The sequence below is a fragment of the Amphiprion ocellaris genome, chromosome 9, assembly GCF_022539595.1.
Source record: "Amphiprion ocellaris isolate individual 3 ecotype Okinawa chromosome 9, ASM2253959v1, whole genome shotgun sequence".
Taxonomy (NCBI): Eukaryota; Metazoa; Chordata; class Actinopteri; family Pomacentridae; genus Amphiprion; species Amphiprion ocellaris.
The window spans coordinates 7758359-7777576 of record NC_072774.1 but is presented as its reverse complement, the minus strand read 5'-3'; the positions used below and the strand labels follow the sequence as shown (position 1 = coordinate 7777576).

Below are 19218 nucleotides of genomic sequence, written 5' to 3'. Positions count from 1 at the left end.
GGCTCTTACTTGCAGCTTGAATAAATTTGGAGTACAAGTCAAACGTAATGACTGGAATGGGGAGGTCTCTTAAGTAGAGCTTCAGAGCACCAGCAATTATGTTGATGTCTGCATAGGCACTGGCACTGATGTCAGCCTTCTCACCATCTGTTGATGTGAAACAGAAAATGTATGACTGAGATGTAAATATATTATTTGCTGTGAGTAAACAGAGAATGTTCTTGTTGGGTGAGCCGCATAATGACGCTGGGTAACATTTTGTGCTGTACTGCAGCTGAAAGAAGCTTCCTATTTGAAAAGATCAACCCGTGAACCAAAACCTCAGACACAGAGATCCCGGGGCAAAGAAATGTGTCGTCAACAAACCTCGGTCAAAGGCGAGCCTCACATCCTCGATGTGCTCGGAGAAGCCAGATACTCTGTAGAGACCTTCAGATTTCATACCTGGAAGAAAAAGTTGGAAAGCTTGTCAGTTTTTTGATAGCTTTTGTGTACATCCTATTCACTTCTATTGCAAAAAAACAGGATCGATGACATTTGTAAACACTGCAAGCTAGTACTGGCAGATTCATTGTTAATTCTATCTCTATTTGTTTTCATACTTGTCTACTTTCTGCTACTTGCATGCACAGCCTGCAGTTCAGCCTAGTTTCCCCAAAATGTCACGACTATTGGTCACAGCTGAGTCACCAACAGCTTAATGGTTACTAGGAGGAGCACAGAATTTTTTCCTTTTTTTTTTACAGAATCTGGTTAGAGCAAATGCTTTTTTTTCAAATTTGTCAATGAGATATGCAGAATGAAGTGATTTTGATGAAGTATCATGATTTTGAGCTCAGCCTTTTCAAACACGATTAGTTCAAGGACTATCAGAAAGTTGAAAATCCATCATTTCTCTGTGTTTTTACAGTTTCTGGCTCTGATAAATGGTGTAGTTTGTTGATTTTTTTTTTTACCACATACCATGCTTTTCAAACCTGCAGGCAGGTTTTGAGATTCAGAGGATATTTTTAACAGCAGGATGGTGTATGTGGTATTGACTCAAAATAACCTTAAGAAGCTTCCATCCACTTCTATTGCAATAAATAAGGATTAGTGACATTTGTAAGCACTGCAAGCTAATACTGGCAGAATTTTTTTATATTACATTTTCATTTATTTACATATCTGTTTACTCTCTGCTATTCGAATACACACCCTGCAGTTCAGCCCAGTTTACCCAAAAAGTCTTTGAATTTTTGTCACGTGACTGTTGGTCACAGCTGAGTCACTGCGAGCTTCATGGTTGCACAAAGGAGCACAGAATGTTTTGTTTTTTACCAAATCTGGTTAGAGCAAATGTGGTTTTGGCAAATTTGGAGATGAGACATGCAGAATAAAGTGATATTGATGAAGTATCATGATGTCAAGCTTAGCTTTTCCCAACAGTATCTCACACGATTAGTTCAAGGACCATCAGAATGCTGAATATCTGTTATTTCTTTCTGTTTTTACAGTTTCTGGGTCTGACAAATAGTGTGGTTTTATTGAATTTCTTGCAGATATCCTACTTTTCAAACCTGCAGGCAGGTTTTAGGATTCAGAGGATTTTTTTTAGCAGCAGGATGGTGTATGTATTCACTCAAAATAACCTTAAGATGCTTCTATCCACTTCTATTGCAATAAAAAAGGGATCAGTGACATTTGTAAACACCGCAAGTTAGTACTGATAGATTCATTTTTTTTAACATTTTTTATTTTCTTTTTATACTTGTCTACTCTCTGCTATTTGCATGCACAGCCTGAAGTTCAGAGGAGTGTGTCCAAATTGAATTTTTGTCAAGTGACTGTAGGTCACAGCTGAGTCACTACTAGCTTCATGGTTGCACAGAGGAGCACAGAATGTTTTGTTTTTTACCAAATCTGGTTGGGGCAAATGTGTTTTTTGGCAAATTTGGAGATGAGACATGCAGAATAAAGTGATTTTGATGTAGTAACTTGATGTCAAGCTTAGCTTTTCCCAACAGTATCTCACACGATTAGTTCAAGGACCATCAGAATGTTGAAAATCTGTTGTTCCTTTCTGTTTTTACAGTTTCTGACTCTGATAAATAGTGTGGTTTGGTTGAATTTCATCCAGATATCATATGTTTCAAACCTGCAGGCAGGTTTTGAGATTCAGAGGATATTTTTAGCAGAAGGATGGTGTATGTGGTATTGACTCAAATCTTCCATCCACTTCTATTGCAAAAAAAAAAATTATCAGTGACATTTGTAAACACTGCAAGCTAGTATTGGCAGATAATATTTAATAAAATTTAATGAAATTCCACTAATTTCACTGTAGTAATTGCCTGATTAGCTGCATTCTACCTCTCAGTTCTATCTCTCGAATGCACATGTCCACCACCATGGGTCGGGTCGTGTTGTGAGCTTTGACAAGCGTGGTGAGGTCACAGCTGAACACTTTCTTTATCCTGCGCAGGTCCGGCTGGCAGTCGCTGGGAACCAGTTTGGAGCACTGTTTGTGTACATTCAGCCCGCAATCTAGCGAAAAGCAAAAGTGAGATAAACACAGTGAGGAGCAGAGAGACACAGATTAGTCTCACAGTGACGATAACACAACCATGACGGCAGGCTTAAGACAACAGTTTGAGTAAGGTCTTCCAGAGTCAGCGATAAACTGCGCTGTCAGTCGGCACAGCTGCAGCTAAGCTGTCTCAGAGCACTGCGCCAAAGCTAGATAACGGCGGACATGGCAGCATGGGCGGGGGGTTCTTGTTGTAGTTTTAGTCACGTGGAGTGTGTTGGACAGCTGGCAGGAGCAGAGAGTGTGTGTGCGAGTCTGGTTGTGTGGCTACACAGCTTGGAATGAAAGGTTTCGAAGGGCCGCACTTGTAGACGGGGGTGTTCCTCTAAAACCGTTCATCACAGGGACGTTTTTACTGCCTGAGCGGCGTTAACGCTGGACTGCTGATTGGGGTCTCAGCAGTGAGAATGCAGCAGCAGATAAGAGAAGAACACAGAGGCCAGACAGCGAGTGGGAGAGGACAAAGAAGTATCTCCTGTTTCCCATAGCACATGAGGTGTCTGATGATACCAGTGTTTGCCTCTGGCTTATCAGCATAGCAAATGTCTCAACAACAAACACTCTGTTCAGAGCGACCAAATCCACCAGTGTGCACATCGGTTTCACAACGAACGAATCCTGTGGGAGTCTGGAAACCCCCCGCAGCTCTGATACGAAACCAATCACTTAGTTCTGCTGCTTTATTTGGCCAACATTTAACCTGTGTTTGACTTTCGTTTTATCTCACTTAATGCATTTACATATTTATGCAGTTTGATTTAAATTCTGTCAGCATGTTGCATCCTTGCAGAAATACTCGGCACAGTAACGGCTATAAAGGGAATTAGAAAACGGCATGTAAAAACATCTAGTTGCTTTCATTTTGTGATTAAATGTTCTTGAGTGGAAAACAGAGTGACAGCAGCTATGGATGTGATTATATTAAAGTGTCTGCGCCTCACTGGGTTTGAATCTGCTTTTGATGAGTCACTGACAGGAGGATCTCGACTTGTTTGTCGCAGAAATCGCAGGAAAAAAGAAAATAACTGAACATAAGCGTGACTCCCATGCAAATGCAAAACTTTCTCAGAGGGTTTATGCAACAGAAACATGTGATGAGACAGCGTCTGCTACAGATATTATGTGAATTGTGCAATCCATGACATGCAGTTTTGATGCTAGGGTGTATAGTAGTCACCTGAGCAGCGGACTCCCTGTGCGATTAGGCCCCACATGAAGTTGGCACAGTACTCACACCAGTGTGGCCCTCGAAATGTATGAACCTGGAGTCAGAAACAACGCTCATAAACACTACATACTGCAAATTAGTGTTCAGACTGGACAGTGATTACGCTCTGCTTCCTGCTACACTGGAAACCAAATGAGAGCATTTGTATATACAAGGCAGATTAAAGGATTTACTATAGTGTGTCTGGCATCTGCTCCTCAGCAATCGGATACATGCAGACAAGGGGAGCCTGAAAGTCAAAATAACAGATGCAGACCCACTGTGCACCCTAAAAACACAGATAAAGGAGCCACAATTACGTGCACACACACCTTCTTTTGTATTTTGAATAGGCAGCAGCGGGGTAATGAGTGAAGGGTGCATATGGCAGGTGGTGAGTGTATAGCTTTTGTTCCAAAGAAGAAGAAAACAAACAAAAAAAAAGCTTGGGGTCATTATAATCTGCTTGTTAACTGAAACCGAAGATACAATTTCAAGAATGTTGAGGCGCCCAGAGGCAAAGTATCCCCAAGTTCTCCTTTGTGTATTTAAAGAACTACACCACGCACTCAATTTTACTTTCTACTCTTTAACAGGTTTTACAAAATCACTAGACTAAAACAAAAGTTGATTCTAACAGCTTTAAAATCAATGCTAATCAATGCATATTGCTGTTAATGGGCTGTGGTGTCGTGTATCCATTAGTTCCCCTCAGTGCATATGGGTGTCAGCTGCATGTGTTCTCATCGAAACAGCAACACACACACCAACGTCTGTGATGGGAAACATCTGAGGCAGGCAAAGCACATCTCCAGATCTATAAAAGTTTAACAACTGCAAAAAAAGAGAGAGCCTATATAAAAGCTTTCTATTAGTTAACAAAACAAATGAAATGGAACAGCTACTCTGAAGCTATCAGTCTTTTCTTTTTGACTTTATTCTTTGTGTAAAGTAGAAAGCCGCTCACCTTGAAGTTGTGGATCTTTTCATAGGAGCACTGCTTCTCAGGTGTGTCTTTCAAGGCACTCCGTCGCACCAGAGGTGAGGAGATCTGCGGGCAAGAGGCCAACAGTTTAATAGGCTTCCACAGGAGAGTCCCTTTGCTCCCCAGCTTCACTCCCAGAGCCAAAGCCAGCAGCTCCTGACGCTTCCTCTCCTGCCTTTTAGCCCTGTGGGGAATCAGCTCCGCTCCCAAACCTCCTCTGTTCTCCTCGGCCCCCTCCATGCTGGGCTGGTCGGGTTCCCAGAGACGCTCCAGCTCCTCTGGGGAAAGATGCTGAGGGGAGACGTGGGTGCTGTGCAGCAGACGCTGCCGGCAACAGCCCAGCGCAGAGGCGGCAGCTACACTCCACTCCCCTCTGACCCAGGAGGGCGACTGGTGACAGCCAGAGCGAGGTTGACTCTGCATCTGGTCTGAATGCAGTGGCAGCAGAGAGAAAGCAGCAGCAGCAGTAGGGGGAAGAGCACCGGTAATGGGCGGCCTGAGGGCAGGAACGTGCCTCAAACAATGGTCCTCTTTCACACGCCCAGAAAGTAGAAGAGAGAGAGAAACCAGGGTCCTAGATGGGCAGGAGGGGCTGCATGGGAGGTTGAGAGTGAGGGCAGTCGGGTGCTGTCAGAATGGCTTCATACAGCTCAACAGCTCTCTAAAGCAGGATCAATAGTGCAGACACCCTCTTTATAGCACAGAGCACTCTCCCATTAGCGCACTGCCTTCCGGACACACTCCACTTCACTTAACTGGAGATAAAACTCGGCTGCCAGCAGCTCTCAGCTAGCACAGGGGTCCTCTAAACGGGTCACTCGCCTGCTCAAAGACAGACCCGAGACAGACAGAGCTGAGGCTGTGCACATTCACAAAGATCTTGACCTCCAGCTATGTCAGTCGGCCGGTGGAATTCCCCACGCTGCCGACCAGACCGGATCTTCCAGACAGTCTGACTGCAGCCCACTCCTGACCGTCGCAGTCTTGGAGGACCAGCAGAGCCAGACCATTAACTGGGATTGGGAGGGATTACCGCAATAATCCCAACACAAGGAATAATCCTGCAGTGCCCAAATCCAAATGAAAATCCCATAGGAAGCTCATTTGAAGGTCTGCGGCCTTAAAGTTTTTTACCAGTGGGGGGCTGTTGCTATGTGCAAGCCGAATTTGTCCCTATTAGCACTGCTTGTAAACAACCAGCAAACAGCAGCACAAGGCTCGAAGCTCCTCTAATTATCAGTGAGCTTTGAGATGATGCACATCACATAAAATGCTATATTTCAGCAACGCTTTCCTTCAGTTGCTATATTATAGAACAGCTGATTTATTTCATTAAGCAGGGGCAGAGGTCAGAGAGCCTGTAAGCATTGGATTTCTGATAATAAAGAGCCAGAGAACAAGCGGAGAGGAAAAAAGACCCAAAGGGCAACTGCAAAGCTGAGATAAAAAATGAAAGGATTGGCAGCTTACAGACTGGGAAGCAAAGCAGAGAAGCTGCTGTGGACTTTTTGTGCACCAGATTTTTGTCTCTTAGAACTATGAGACACTGGTTGCACGAGTGACAGGACAGGTGAAGACATTTGTCAATGGCATTCTTCTAAAAAGACCTACACATACCATACTGCAGAATTCTGCTCTACAACTAAGACAGCAGATGAGGAATAGGCCGGAGATATTTTAGCCTTGGGAGGGAGGCAGGGCCGAGCTCTTTGTCTGCAGGCAGATGGCTTCTTGTCTCTTAAAGAAGAGCTTGGAAGAAAAGACACAAAAGGTGGTCGAACAACGAACTCTTTTCAGCTGCTTTTATTCCCGCCAGGCTTTTTGAGAACACAGCTGAGCGGACCAAGTTATGGTGGAAAACAGCACAGTGGACCCTGACACAGTAAGACAACAGGACACAGCCAGCAACACGCCAAACACAACAGCTCTAACAGCACGTCGCACAAATAGAAAAATAGGCGCACTGTGAAGGTGGTACAGCAGTCAAGGATATTGAAAACGGAGGAAATTGCCACTTTTGTTTGCAGCAGGGACACTGAAAATGCATTTTTCCATGCCTGTTGGTCGAAATAAATAAGTCTGGAAAATGCTGTTTGAAGAGCGCTTTTACATTTTGCAGCTAAAAGATGTAAATAGATGTTTTTTGCATTTTTATAGCCTGAGACCTCGGGAGAGAACAGATAATTATCCCAACACACAACAAGACAATTTGTTTGAAACTCTTTCCAGGGCATGCAAGCGGGGCCAGTCTGCAGAGAGCCCCGACTGAGATTAAACCAGTGCGGTGAATATCAGGAGCAGTGTGGCAAAGAGTTTCAGCCACTGAGCGAATTCCTGCACATGCAAAGAAACTCAGGAGGTTGAATCAAGTACCCCCTTTCACTTTCTGGGAGCATTTTAATTACACACACAGCAGTCGTGGTATTATATAGGTATCAACTCGACACTGGGTAAATACACATGAATTCTGACCGTACAGTGAAGCTACTGTCGGCTCTAAGGCCTCAGGGTGTGGCTGTGCAATTGGTAAACATGAAGTTCAAAAAAGCCAGCACAGATTTTGGAGCGATCGGGCCAGGTTTATGTGATATCCGAGGAGACTGAAGACAGATTTTCTTTTGGAAATAACTGGCAGGTGGCTTTCAGACGATGCCCGTCAAAGCTTTCCATTATCACAGCTGTCACTGACTAAGATCCTCGTGTATGAAACTTGGCAGGAGGAACGAATACATAGTCTGCTTCACAGATAACTGACAATCTGACATTTAGCTTGAGACATGCTCCAGATTTAGTTGCCAATATTGGAGAAAACTGTCTGCAAAGTTTCAAATCAAGCTGCAAATCAAGCAGTATTGAGCAAACACAAGTCTGTCTGTGGGCAGTTCTCTGCTCCAGGGGCTTCTTAGAGGTTGGTGATGGCAACTGTAGCATCAAAACCACAATAAATCAATAGATTACTGACCGACCAGTAGTTATAGGTCAAAAGTACTGCATTAAAGCTTCATATTTCAAGCTACAGAGTCCAATCTGAAGACTGATGATAATACTGCAAATGATGCTCCCGCTGACAGGGCTGTCATCAGTCTGTCACTGACTGACAAACTGTAGATTGACATTTTGAAGACAAAGAATTCCCAAAGCAATAAATCAAACATGAGAGACATTAAGGATGTGGCTCACGAATTCTCTGAAAGGAAAACACCAAGAAAACATGAGCCGATATCAAGAGTTTTGCATGAATCAAAGAGGCACCATCACTCTTTTAAAAAAAAAAAAAAAAAGCAGGCGGACCTAAGTTAAGATTGCCACCTAGTGGAGGGACACTTTTGGATTTTTCTCCAGTAAGAAAATAAATAAATAAAAAAAAAATCAGGCATTCCTTGTTCCACCTTGATAAATCATTCGCAGACTTGAATATGGCAACAGATTGCGAGTGCCAATGAATGCAATGTGTCTCAACCAAGATCAGCGTGTCTGATACGGATGGCAGGCAGTGCAAAGTCCCCAGTCCCCTCGGTCATCATTACCTTTCAGCGGAGGCAATGAAGCATGGCAGCAGTGAACACACCCAGGAGCTGCAGGGATAGTGTACGTCTCACTCACAGGACAAAGCGTCCTCTCACAAGCGCTCCCATTCTACTGTAAATGTAGTGGAAATGTTAACTAGTGCAGAAGTAGATCAAAATCACAGCATTACACAGAGTCTGTCAAAGCACTGGGTGCTGTAATTTACATGTGCCGAGACTTTTTCACTTCCTAAATGAGACGTGTTGCATAATTCCGGCTTATTATGGCTGCTCTTGAAAAAGAGTTTGTGACTGAAGTTTTTGGATAAACAAAAGGTGTCTTGGGGCTTTTATTAATTTGAAAACAGTTGGTGGCTGCTGGGCAAGGCTGTTTCTTTATTCTACAAATGCTAAACAATAAGCTTCAAGTGCGAATAACATTACAACGATGATATAACGAGGAAGTTTCCTTTTTGCAAAGTTCATTTCCCAAGGATGACGGTAATAGTATAAAAGGTTCATTACAATTTTACATTTCTTGCATAGCCTGACCAGACATATCCCCACAGTGTTGTGTCCGAGCTGAACAATGGTCTGGTTGCACCTCATTATCATTCTGTTATAGGCGGGAAATGCTCTGGTGCGCTTGTATTTCTCTAAACCAATCACAATCATCTTGGAAGGTGCTTAACGCAGGATGCAGCAATGGTGTTCCTGCAAAATAATGATGGGAAGAAGTTGTCTTGGTAGAACTGGTGAGCAGTGTCATTAAATGGCTAATTCACTGAAAGGAACCAAACAGGCTTGGCTCAGTGCATGTTCCAAAACCTTTCAAAAGTTGTGATTTTCAGCATGTAGGTTTGGGCTCGGAGGTCGGTATTGTTGTTTCCCATATTGAGGAGGGGACAGTAACATGCAGAAAGCATAAAAGGAATAGTAAGCTGTGTAAAATGCATGGTGGAAATGGCAAAATAGAATCTAAATCTAGATCTGGTGAGTCAGACCGGAGGAGTCTGACATTTTAGGAAAGGTGCAGTTAGGTGAGAAAATCGATACCACTCTCGTGGAATCTGTGCTGGTTGCCTGGAAACCTCATGGTGACAACAAAACTCAAGCAAGGTTTTTGGTCCTTGCCAAGAAATAGTCTGGCACACAGCCCGTCATTTCTACACGTTGGCTTTTGTATGGCTCAAATGAATGAGATATAATATTTTAATAAGTGAGCTTTAGAGGTGTTGGCAGGTGGACAGAGCCAGGCTAACTGTGTTGGTATTTTATTAACCACAAAAAGTAAATCTACTCATCCGGTTCCATTCACTAGCACATACAGTACTGTGTAAACTTCCCAAGAGGTTTAAAACGGTAACAATTGTCCTCTGTGTATTTGATTAAAGGTAGTCAGCAGGTGAACTGATGAACTGCGGAAACTTGACACAGTTCTTCTGTGGATTTAACCCTGTGAAGCTTAAAATCTGTCAGTGGTTTAAAAGGCATGTTATCTTTTAAAAAAATCCCCAAAATGGTGCCATTTATCAGGATGTACACAGAAAGACTCTTAAGATTGAAACTTTCCAATTTTTGTTGAACTATGTGTGACGTGCTGACTCAGCTTAAAATTGTGATATTTTATCATTTTATTCTTCATGTCACATTTAAAGTCGCCACAAATAAACTATTTGCACCAGAATCTGTACGAAACAAAAAAATTCTGTACTCCTTAGTGCAACCGAGAAGCCATGTTTGACTCAGCTGTGACCAAAAATCATGTTTCAGAAATTCTGGAACTTTTTGGCTGAACTGCAGGCTGTGTTTACACAGAGCAGACAAGAGACATGTATGGAAACAACTTAAAAATGTGAGAAGAAAAACATCTATAGCACCACAGCTCATTTTTCTATTCATAACACCCATAAGCACTTGGAAAAACTGTTAGATTCATGTCCATGTTGATTCTGGATTTATTTTTTCTGGAATTTTCTGATATTTTTTCTTTTTTTTAACCATTTATGGCCTTCTTGCTTTATTAAACTACACAAAGTACACGTCTGAGTTCTCTTCATTTATAGCCATGGTTGTGCTGCTTCCATAGAGGTGCAGGACTTAATACTGCAGTGAAAAATGAGCCCACGGTGAGTAAAGATGTGACAGGTGCAAAAAATACAGAAGCTACTTGGGGTTTAGAGGGTTTAACTGTGTCAATGTTTTCTGTCTTTTCACGTGGGGGTCAAACCATCTGCTGCAGGACTCATCCTTCTTGTCGCTTAAGTTTCTTTATGACTCTGACTACATATTTAGGGTTGCTGTCTTGTGCTAAAGAATGATTCTGGGACCCATCAGATGCATTTCAGACGGTGCTGTGCCTTGGATAAGAAGGTTTTGTAAACAGTTATAAAACTCACCTTTTCGTCTCTCTGAAACGTGACCCTGCGAGGTTCGGTGCGTCCTCGGCTCAGTCTGTGCACCATTTTATCCTTAAGCAGCGACGTGTAACCGAGATGCTCGTAGATGGGGTTAGTGGTCATTTTGGCGATGTACTCCGCCGCCTTGGTCTCGATGTAGAGAGTGATGAGGGCGTCCGTCACGAGATCGTGGACGGACTCAAACCTTTTCTCCCCGACAAAGTGCTTCCCATCGTAAAACAGTCTGTAGTTGAGGGTCTGGTGGCCAAATCTAGATTGAGATTCATGCATAAAGATGTGGGGATTTGGAGATGAACAGGTAGGGAGACTGAGTGAGTGTTGGGCTGCTGATAGAGATGATCTTTCTGAGATTCTATGCTGCATACTGATGGTACCTTAAGGCCAAGGTGTGCGTCCCTGGCTGTCTTTGGCTCTCCCTGATGAGGTAAGCACCCTCTGCTCCCGCCAGCAGCTCATCTGCGTAATCTCGAGAGATCGTGCCATGAAATCTATAAAAACAAAGAAAATAAAGCAGTAGGTATCTTCTTAAAATGTAAATTCATTGTCCAAAAAAAAATCAAATTTACAAACAGAATGTTGAGCTCTAAGTATCTTGCCAAAGCAAATGGACACACATTGCCATAAAATACATATCCGCCCACTTAAACTCTAACCACCATCTGATGCCAGGGCAATAATGATAAATAAAACCACTCTCTGCCCAGTAATATTTGAAAAAAGAAGAGGCATTAAAAAAAGATGACAGTAATTAAGTCACTCACTCTCTGCCATAGTATTTGGGTCTGCTCTCCATCTGTAAACCACAAGAAGAAATATTGGCGCCAGCAATATGACATGAAAGCTCAATTAAATCGCTTTTGCAAATTGTTCTTACAGCCCCGTGCGAAAGATAAAAGACTCCAACGCCACACGACAGATTATCTCCATCTGTACCCCCTTTTGTGTCTATTCGGAGCTAGCATACCATAAAGCCATATCACAGAATGTGGAGATGAATTACAGCCAGTGTTGTAAAACGGCTGGTAATAGATGGCCAGCTGGAAAAAAATGATATTAATCGTGTTAGTGCGTCTGGATTACAAATCTTGCAAAACATATGGCTGCATTTTTTTAAATAGGCTGAATATAATATAAAATAACAGACATCGCCATTAAAATTCTCTGTCACAGATGGGATTTATTGTCAAGGTGAATAAATCTAAAAGGAAAGAATTATGAACTTTTCAAACATCCAGACTCTCTTTTCATGCATTTTCACAGATGCTAATGTGGAATTTCGCTTTTAATTCCCAGTCATGATCATAATGGATTTGGTAATATGTCAAACATCATTTGTTCTGAGCTACAGGACGGCCTCTAATCGCACATAACCAGCCCCGCAGCTTTCAATTTTGCTCATCAAAGTGTGGCGAGACTCAAAATAGGATGAGACATGCATCAGTTCTGCTGCTGGTACAATAGAAGACTGACAGGACTCTCAGCGGAGGCAGTAAAGCAACTAGTTCCATCAGCTTCATTAACATCGCCGGAAGAATGAAGTCGAGGCTGTCCGTCATTCTAAAGTGCCCCTTTATGCACTTTGCATCCGATAATTGTCACTTTTCTTGATGTTTATCACTAAATTAGGTTAAAATGTGCAGCTACACAACACATGAGTGACTTCATTTATCTGTCCGGATGAAGCAACAACTCACCTGCAGGTTCAGTGAGTGCTTTTGAAATATTCCTCCAAATTTCTCCACTGAAATGTGCTTCTAAATAAATTTTAATCATGCAGTTAGATGATGCTGCCAAATTTCTTAACTGTGGCATATCGCTGAGTTTAAACAGTAACCAGTGAGGTGGGGGGGTTTCGAGAAGCAGCGAGTCACTCCCCACAGGTTACTGATTGGTTCGGCTTCCAGCTGCCAGACTCAATCATTTCTCAGTGGATGTTTTCCAGAGCTGAAAGCTGAGAGTAAAAACTGAGATGCAGTGTGAGTGTAGCCTATCAGGCTGGTTTATGAAGGGAAAATACTCTTTTCTTGCCTTCAGAAGGGAATAAATGGAGGCCAGCAGGTGTTTCGGTTTGGCTCAAAGTCATGTTTCATAGTGAAACTGGAGATTTGCCAATTAAAAACACACAATGAATATGATCACAGATGGGACTCATGCATTACTTACATTATGTCACATCTATACTACTTAAAGCACACTTTAATAGACTTGCTTTTTTGTAAAGTTTACTTTTAGCCTTAATTAGTTTCAGTGATTCTATTCTATATTTATGTGCCATGTTCTCTCTTGCTTTATTTAAATTTTAGCTGCCTAGTTCTTTGGTGTGATGTCATCTTTAATTCTGTATTTTTTATTTTTTTGTTTTTTTAATTTCTAACTTTTAATCTTCAATCTTTTTCTTCAATTTTTAAACTGCCTAGTTCCTTTGTTTGATATGCATCCAAATCGAGTTAATTATTCATTTAACTTATTATTATCATTTTTACTATTTATTTTATTTGACTGCTCTGCCTTGTCTCCTTATGTCTTGCTTGATTGTTTGTGTGTTTGCATGTTTTGACTGTCAAAGCACCTTGTGAATGCTGTTCTTAAGGGTGCCATATATAAATAAAGTTTTATTAATACAGCATTTTAAAATGAAAATGTATCTCCGTTCAGACAGAAATATTCTCCATCCATAATAACGCACCTGAAAATGCATTTCCCATGATACTTTGCATACACTATACATGTGGCAGTGTAAACAAGAGGAGGGACGGTTGCTTATTTGCTAAAGGTGTGATGGATCAGTAAAAGCCACATAAGACGGATAAGATCCAATTCAGAAGCGAACATCTCCTTCTCCACATGTCAACACTACAAACAGAGTTTCTAAATACCTCTACCCTGGAGAAAGTTTTCCAAAACATCTATTTTCAGTGACTTGAAACTGCATTTATATGTTCACCAGAGACCGAAATTCACAGCAAAAGCTACATTTTGAAAAACACAGGCTTATGTGTGAGAAAGACTGTACATTTTCCTCTAAATTCAGGCCTGTCATCAACACACAATCAGCATTTTAGGTCACAGAAACGTGGATTTTTCTCAAACAGCTCCTAAAGTATGGATTTTTAAAAACTCTGGTTAATGTGCATTAGTTTGGACATGTGAAATAAAGTGTTTAGGAAGCCGTGATGTTAAGTTTTAATTTTAAATCGCAGTTTGAAACAATGTCATTGTCTAATCGCTGCAAGGCTGCAGTTTAGGATGTGGCTATTAAATAATGAGACAAATGCTGTAATTTATTTTCATTAAATCTAAGCAGATTGGAACTTTCAGAGTTAGATTACGCTGCCCATTGATCAGTATAAACTATGTGGTTCACTCACGCATGCTGTAGTTTCACTGACATGAGCCCAGTCTCATTATTTAATAGCCACATCTCCTACATTTTGCAGCACATCTGACCCAGTTGTGTGTGTCAACGCTTTTACAAATGCATGCTCCTCTTTCTGTGTCAGTCACGCTTTTGATAGTATCTCATGTGGTAATACACCATCACATTTTAAATCTGAATACTGACCTGACGCTCGACTTTAAAAAAAAGATATTTTATGAATTGATTATTAGGTAACACTGCTGCACCACTTCAATACGCAGCATTAAAAGTACACAGAGACAACAAAATGACAGAATGTTCTTCTGGCATGCCTATTAGGGCATTTAAAGTTATTTTGCATTCTCATTGGCATGGAGATATTTCCTTACATGATACCCATGCAGACAGATTATTAAAATTATTTTCTTAATTGAATGGAGAAAATATTTGTATTGAAAAAAAACACATATTAGCATGGACATGGCCTCTGTGTCTGTGGTTTGAATATTGCATTTAAAAGTTAAGATGCTGCCAGAATTACTTGTTTAATCAAACAGTTTGTTGATTATTTTGCTAAAGAAAAAGGATGCCTCCACGCTGGCAACAGCTGAAGCTGGAGGTACTACAGTTTTGGGTTGTCTGTCCATCCGTCTGTCACATTCTTGTAAACTTGGAGGGAATTTCTTCACATTTCTTGGCACAAACATTCACTTGGACTCGAGGATGACTTGATTAAATTTCGGTGGTTGAAAGCCACTCTGACCTCATATCCGTCCTATATCTATTCTCATGACGATGATAAATCAGAGACGCATGGAGGAAATTTCTTCTGCATCTGGCACAAATGCGACCTTAAAACTGAGAATGGGCTGATTCAGATTCGGCTGTCGGTGGTCAAAGGTCACCATGACACATTTTGGTCATAACTCAAGAATCCATTTGCTAATCATGACAGAATTTCACACAGTATCTAAGAGGATAAAATGATGAAGTCATGACATTTTACATCCAAAAGGTCAAAGGTTAAGTCTGGATAGACATGTATGTACATTGCAACATGACTGGTTAGCGAAGGGCTACAATTGAGGTAATAATTGAATTTTATAGACTAATGCACACAGAATTAGTTTGATATGTTTCATGTGTTTGGAGCTGAAGTTGTTTCCAGATTCTCATATGTGACATAAACAGTACAGATTTTCTCTCGTTGCACTCCGTAAGTTAACAGTGATATTTGATGTTATTTTTCCGCCTTTTACAAACTAAATGGTTTAGAAAATACTCATTTCAGCCTTTCATAGTAGTCTGTTTTATACAGACCCACAGATGCACTGACCTCCTGAGGACAAGTGATCCTCTTTGGTCTTGGCGCCTCCTGCTGTAGCTGGTACACTGTTGGACAAACATGCATGTTAATGAAGGTCCCTTCAGCTGCACACAGCTCAGTGCCAGCTGTAATTTCATGCATACTGCAGATTCACCACCAAAAACACACATAGTTAATACACAGAGGACAGGTACAATATGTTGCAATTACACCGAGGACTCTTCTGTACAGAAAACCGTATTCATTTAATTGACTTTAGCTCTGACCACTGCTCTGAGGTACAAAACGAGCCATTAGCTTATGTCTGCAGTGATAAGCAGTGAGCGGTTCACATGACAAGAGCCATATATCTGAAATCCATTTGTGTGAGTTAAGACCCTTTACCTAATGTGCACTTACAGCTGCACACATTCTTTCCAACTTCCAAACAAAAGTAGTTACACTTACATTTGCACACATGGTGCAAATCCTGGCTTCTAAGTATTGGATGTAGTTGAAGTATTGGGAGAATTGGAAGTAAACCAGTGACGCTGAGAGAAAAATGGAAATGAGAGGCTAGTGGCAAGCAGAGTAATCACCACAAACATGTCAGCAGCCTGCCAGAATTACTATATTTAATTAGCGATTTAAATGTGACAGACACTGCTGTTATTTCTGCTTTTTTTTTCCAGAACTGGGTGTCTGTCAGGATAGAAATATTACCACAATGGAAGAATCAGTTGCTACTGTAAGCCTGGTTTCTGTCTCTGTATCCAATTTTTAATCCGTTGTGGGAATAAAATTGCAGTTTCTCTTAGATGTGAGACACCGTCACTGCAATAATTACGGAATAACAGTCGTTCCTGTTCATACTGTAATACACTCAGTGTCATGTTTGGAAACCCTGCAAGATGTGGGTGAGGATAGAAGACTACAACGGTGTCCTCATTACGAACAGCCGGTGCCGGAGCAAAGAAATCGCTGTGTGAGGCTGAGCGAAGTCTTCACCGCAGCAGATTCTCCAGGCAGGAGGAAGGAAGACTCCTGACTGTGAATTTTCATGTTCTGTTTTTTGTCAGGCTGACTTAAGCCAACCAGTTCAGATCTGGACTTCATCCATTTCTGTGACACAGAGACCTCTAAAAATACCTCAGTAGAGGATCGGAGAAGACCTCAGAATAGCAGCCCGTGTTGTAAAATTACATATGACACATTTAATTACAGGAAAAAGACACAATTCCCAGCTGAAATGATCCGCGCTCCACCTCAATAAATGCATCAAATGTATTCTCGGGAGTCAAAACATTTCCTCCCACGTGGCAAAAAGCGTTGTATAATGAGGTGGGTGTTGTGAGGACCCCGTTTTTAGCTGAGCCGCTTTGCAGGTAGAAAATCCTGTTTTTTCTGGGTGCCGGTAACCTATTTCACTCAGAGATCAGGAATCCGCTGCTTTGCATTTGTGCATGTGCAAATGCCTTCTGTGGGCGAGTGCGTTTGTGCATTTTGGAACCTGTGCTGCATAAAACCTTCAAAATGTAGAAAATGCCTCTGTGTCACTTCTAGATAAATGTGCAGTTATTTAAGGAAGCACTTAAGGCCAATGTCAGGTTAAAGCACTGATAATCTGTGTATAAAATTAATTACTCACAGTAGGACTTCCATATGGGCGGCTGATAATCCTCAGGGTCTGGAAAACACAGAAATAAAGCAGGTTTTAGTTATAACCCCACAGTAGTGTTAATAGACTGCCCTGTTTTCTCTCATTAAAAACTCCATTTTTGTCTTTTTTCCCCAGCGGACTGAACACAAGCCCTTTACCGGTTATGTCACTGCTGTTTATCTCTCTGTTATAATTACACATATGGCTTCACGCTGTGCAGCTGCCTCTTGACATGCACCAGAGAACACGCTTTCTAATCAGCGTCTCCGCTTCAAGGACAATCGATACAGGTGTCCGACAGTTTTGCTAAACATCGGCACACAACTCGTCTATATTAACCACCGGCAGGAAAACACAACATCTCCCCGCCAGAGATACAAACACGGCAATCAAAATTAAGAGGAAGTAAATACAATTCAAATCCCACCCACCCACAGCAGGACGCTCTCGGGGGAAATGTGGTGGCTGAGTTATGATTATGTGAACGCTCGGCGCTGAATTATACGATGGAGTGTGCTTTTATATTAGCTCAGGAGGAGCAGCAGAGGTGATGGAATAAATGCCCTGTAGCAAGTTATAATTTACTACAACTCCTACAGAGTAAAGTAATGGCTTGTAATACTTTAGGAACGTGTCATTAAATTAGTCAAAAATGTGGCAACGTTTTATATTAAAGTAATATAATACGCTGCCTGGCTTGGAGATAGAATATCGGGGCACACAGCACTTAAATTCCTGCATTGTGATCAATTTTCACGGACAAATTTGTGTCATTTTTGCAGGATTAATGTTGAATGTCATAGCCCCTGCATTCTACCTGAAATCTACACCCATGCTGCCTTGCACTCACTGATGCAACATACAGTAACGTTTGTTACTCGTAATATACACTAATAATGGTGCTGACACACCATAAATAGCACAATATGGTCTTAAGCCCAATATCTACGCCTGTTACTGTTGTTGCACTGCTGTTTTAAATGTGCTATATAAAAAAATGTGATTTGACTTGGCCCAAATTTCTCAACAAAGCTTATTTGTTGTTTTAAATTACATCTCACAAGGCAACTCTTTCTTCTGAAGAAGATGGAAGACGCGGAAAGTTTGGAAATAGTCAAGAATTAACCCTCAAACTCCAACAACAATGTTCCTTTTGTGAAAAAGTCCTGATCATATTAATTTGAACATAATCTGATGTACTACATTGCAAATTTATAACAGATTTAGACATGGCAACAAATTATTTTCTAATAACAAGCCATGTAGCTTACTATTGATAGTATGGTGCTATTTACAGATGGTAACCGTTTCTCAGCAGAAAGACTTTTTCATTGAATGTTTAAAGTCACTTCCTGGCCAGTGTTCAATATGACAGTATGCTTACACTGTAGCTTTCACACACTATTGATAGCTATTATGTGGGAAAAAAAAAACTCTTTGACTCTTGTGACCTTAAATATCCCCTCTGGTGTTTATTTCTTGTTAACACGTCCATATGGTGTTTTTTTATGTTGCTGGAAGACGTATCAAGAGTGAAATGAGAAGCCGGCTGAGTATTTCCACCTTGAAAATGCAGCGAACCAATGAGAGTCACAAAATCACAGATTCAGACCTCCAGGGTTTCAAACATAACAAAACAAAAGAACCAAACCTTTTGTCTTACAGGGTGGAACTTTCTGTGCCATTATTCTTCCTCTTCCGAAACATTTTTCCACTTGTATGGCTGAATTACTCCAATATTACAACTTGCTATTGTGCAGCACAGAGTAGTTTTACAGTGTCTGAACAGAGTAGTAGGTGAGCTGGTGTGCTTGAGCGTCACCAAGTGGGGTGGGCTGAGTAGATAAAGAGGCAGGGACTTCTTACATCTGCACATTTTAGAGGTTGCAACGGTTCATAGTTATATCTAAGACATTTTAAGGCAGAAAGAGACTATTTTTCATGGAAAAATATGTAACTTTGATGCACAAAGATCAGATTTTAGTGGTCCAATGAACATCCAGAGAAGGATTTTAAAGCCACACTGTGTGTTTTCACCTCTGATTTCCTTTTGTTGAGCTGTTGATCAATCCAACATCTCCAGCACCAGATAGAATTCAGTGACTGCCTTCCGATTTCTAAGTTAGAAATATATTTTTCAGGAGGTGGTGGAGACCAAACCAGAGCTAAAATATATTTACTTCACAACAAAAGCTGCTAATAGTGGA

At 41.3% G+C, this 19218-nt stretch overlaps 1 protein-coding gene across 2 annotated transcripts in view; it reads right to left on the bottom strand.

Annotated features, from left to right (window-relative positions):
• The window catches only part of chn2 (chimerin 2), a 37681-nt gene that overhangs the window by 2939 nt on the left and 15524 nt on the right, over window positions 1–19218 (bottom strand). For both annotated transcript variants that reach the window (XM_023299396.3, XM_035943471.2), the window contains exons 4-13: window positions 17000–17038; window positions 15382–15437; window positions 11449–11480; window positions 11062–11175; window positions 10667–10937; window positions 4744–4827; window positions 3747–3831; window positions 2353–2526; window positions 367–444; window positions 10–147 (exon numbers count right to left, since the gene is read on the bottom strand). In XM_023299396.3, coding sequence (XP_023155164.1) covers window positions 10–147; window positions 367–444; window positions 2353–2526; window positions 3747–3831; window positions 4744–4827; window positions 10667–10937; window positions 11062–11175; window positions 11449–11480; window positions 15382–15437; window positions 17000–17038 — 1071 coding nt within the window. The remainder of the gene's footprint in view (window positions 1–9; window positions 148–366; window positions 445–2352; window positions 2527–3746; window positions 3832–4743; window positions 4828–10666; window positions 10938–11061; window positions 11176–11448; window positions 11481–15381; window positions 15438–16999; window positions 17039–19218) is intronic.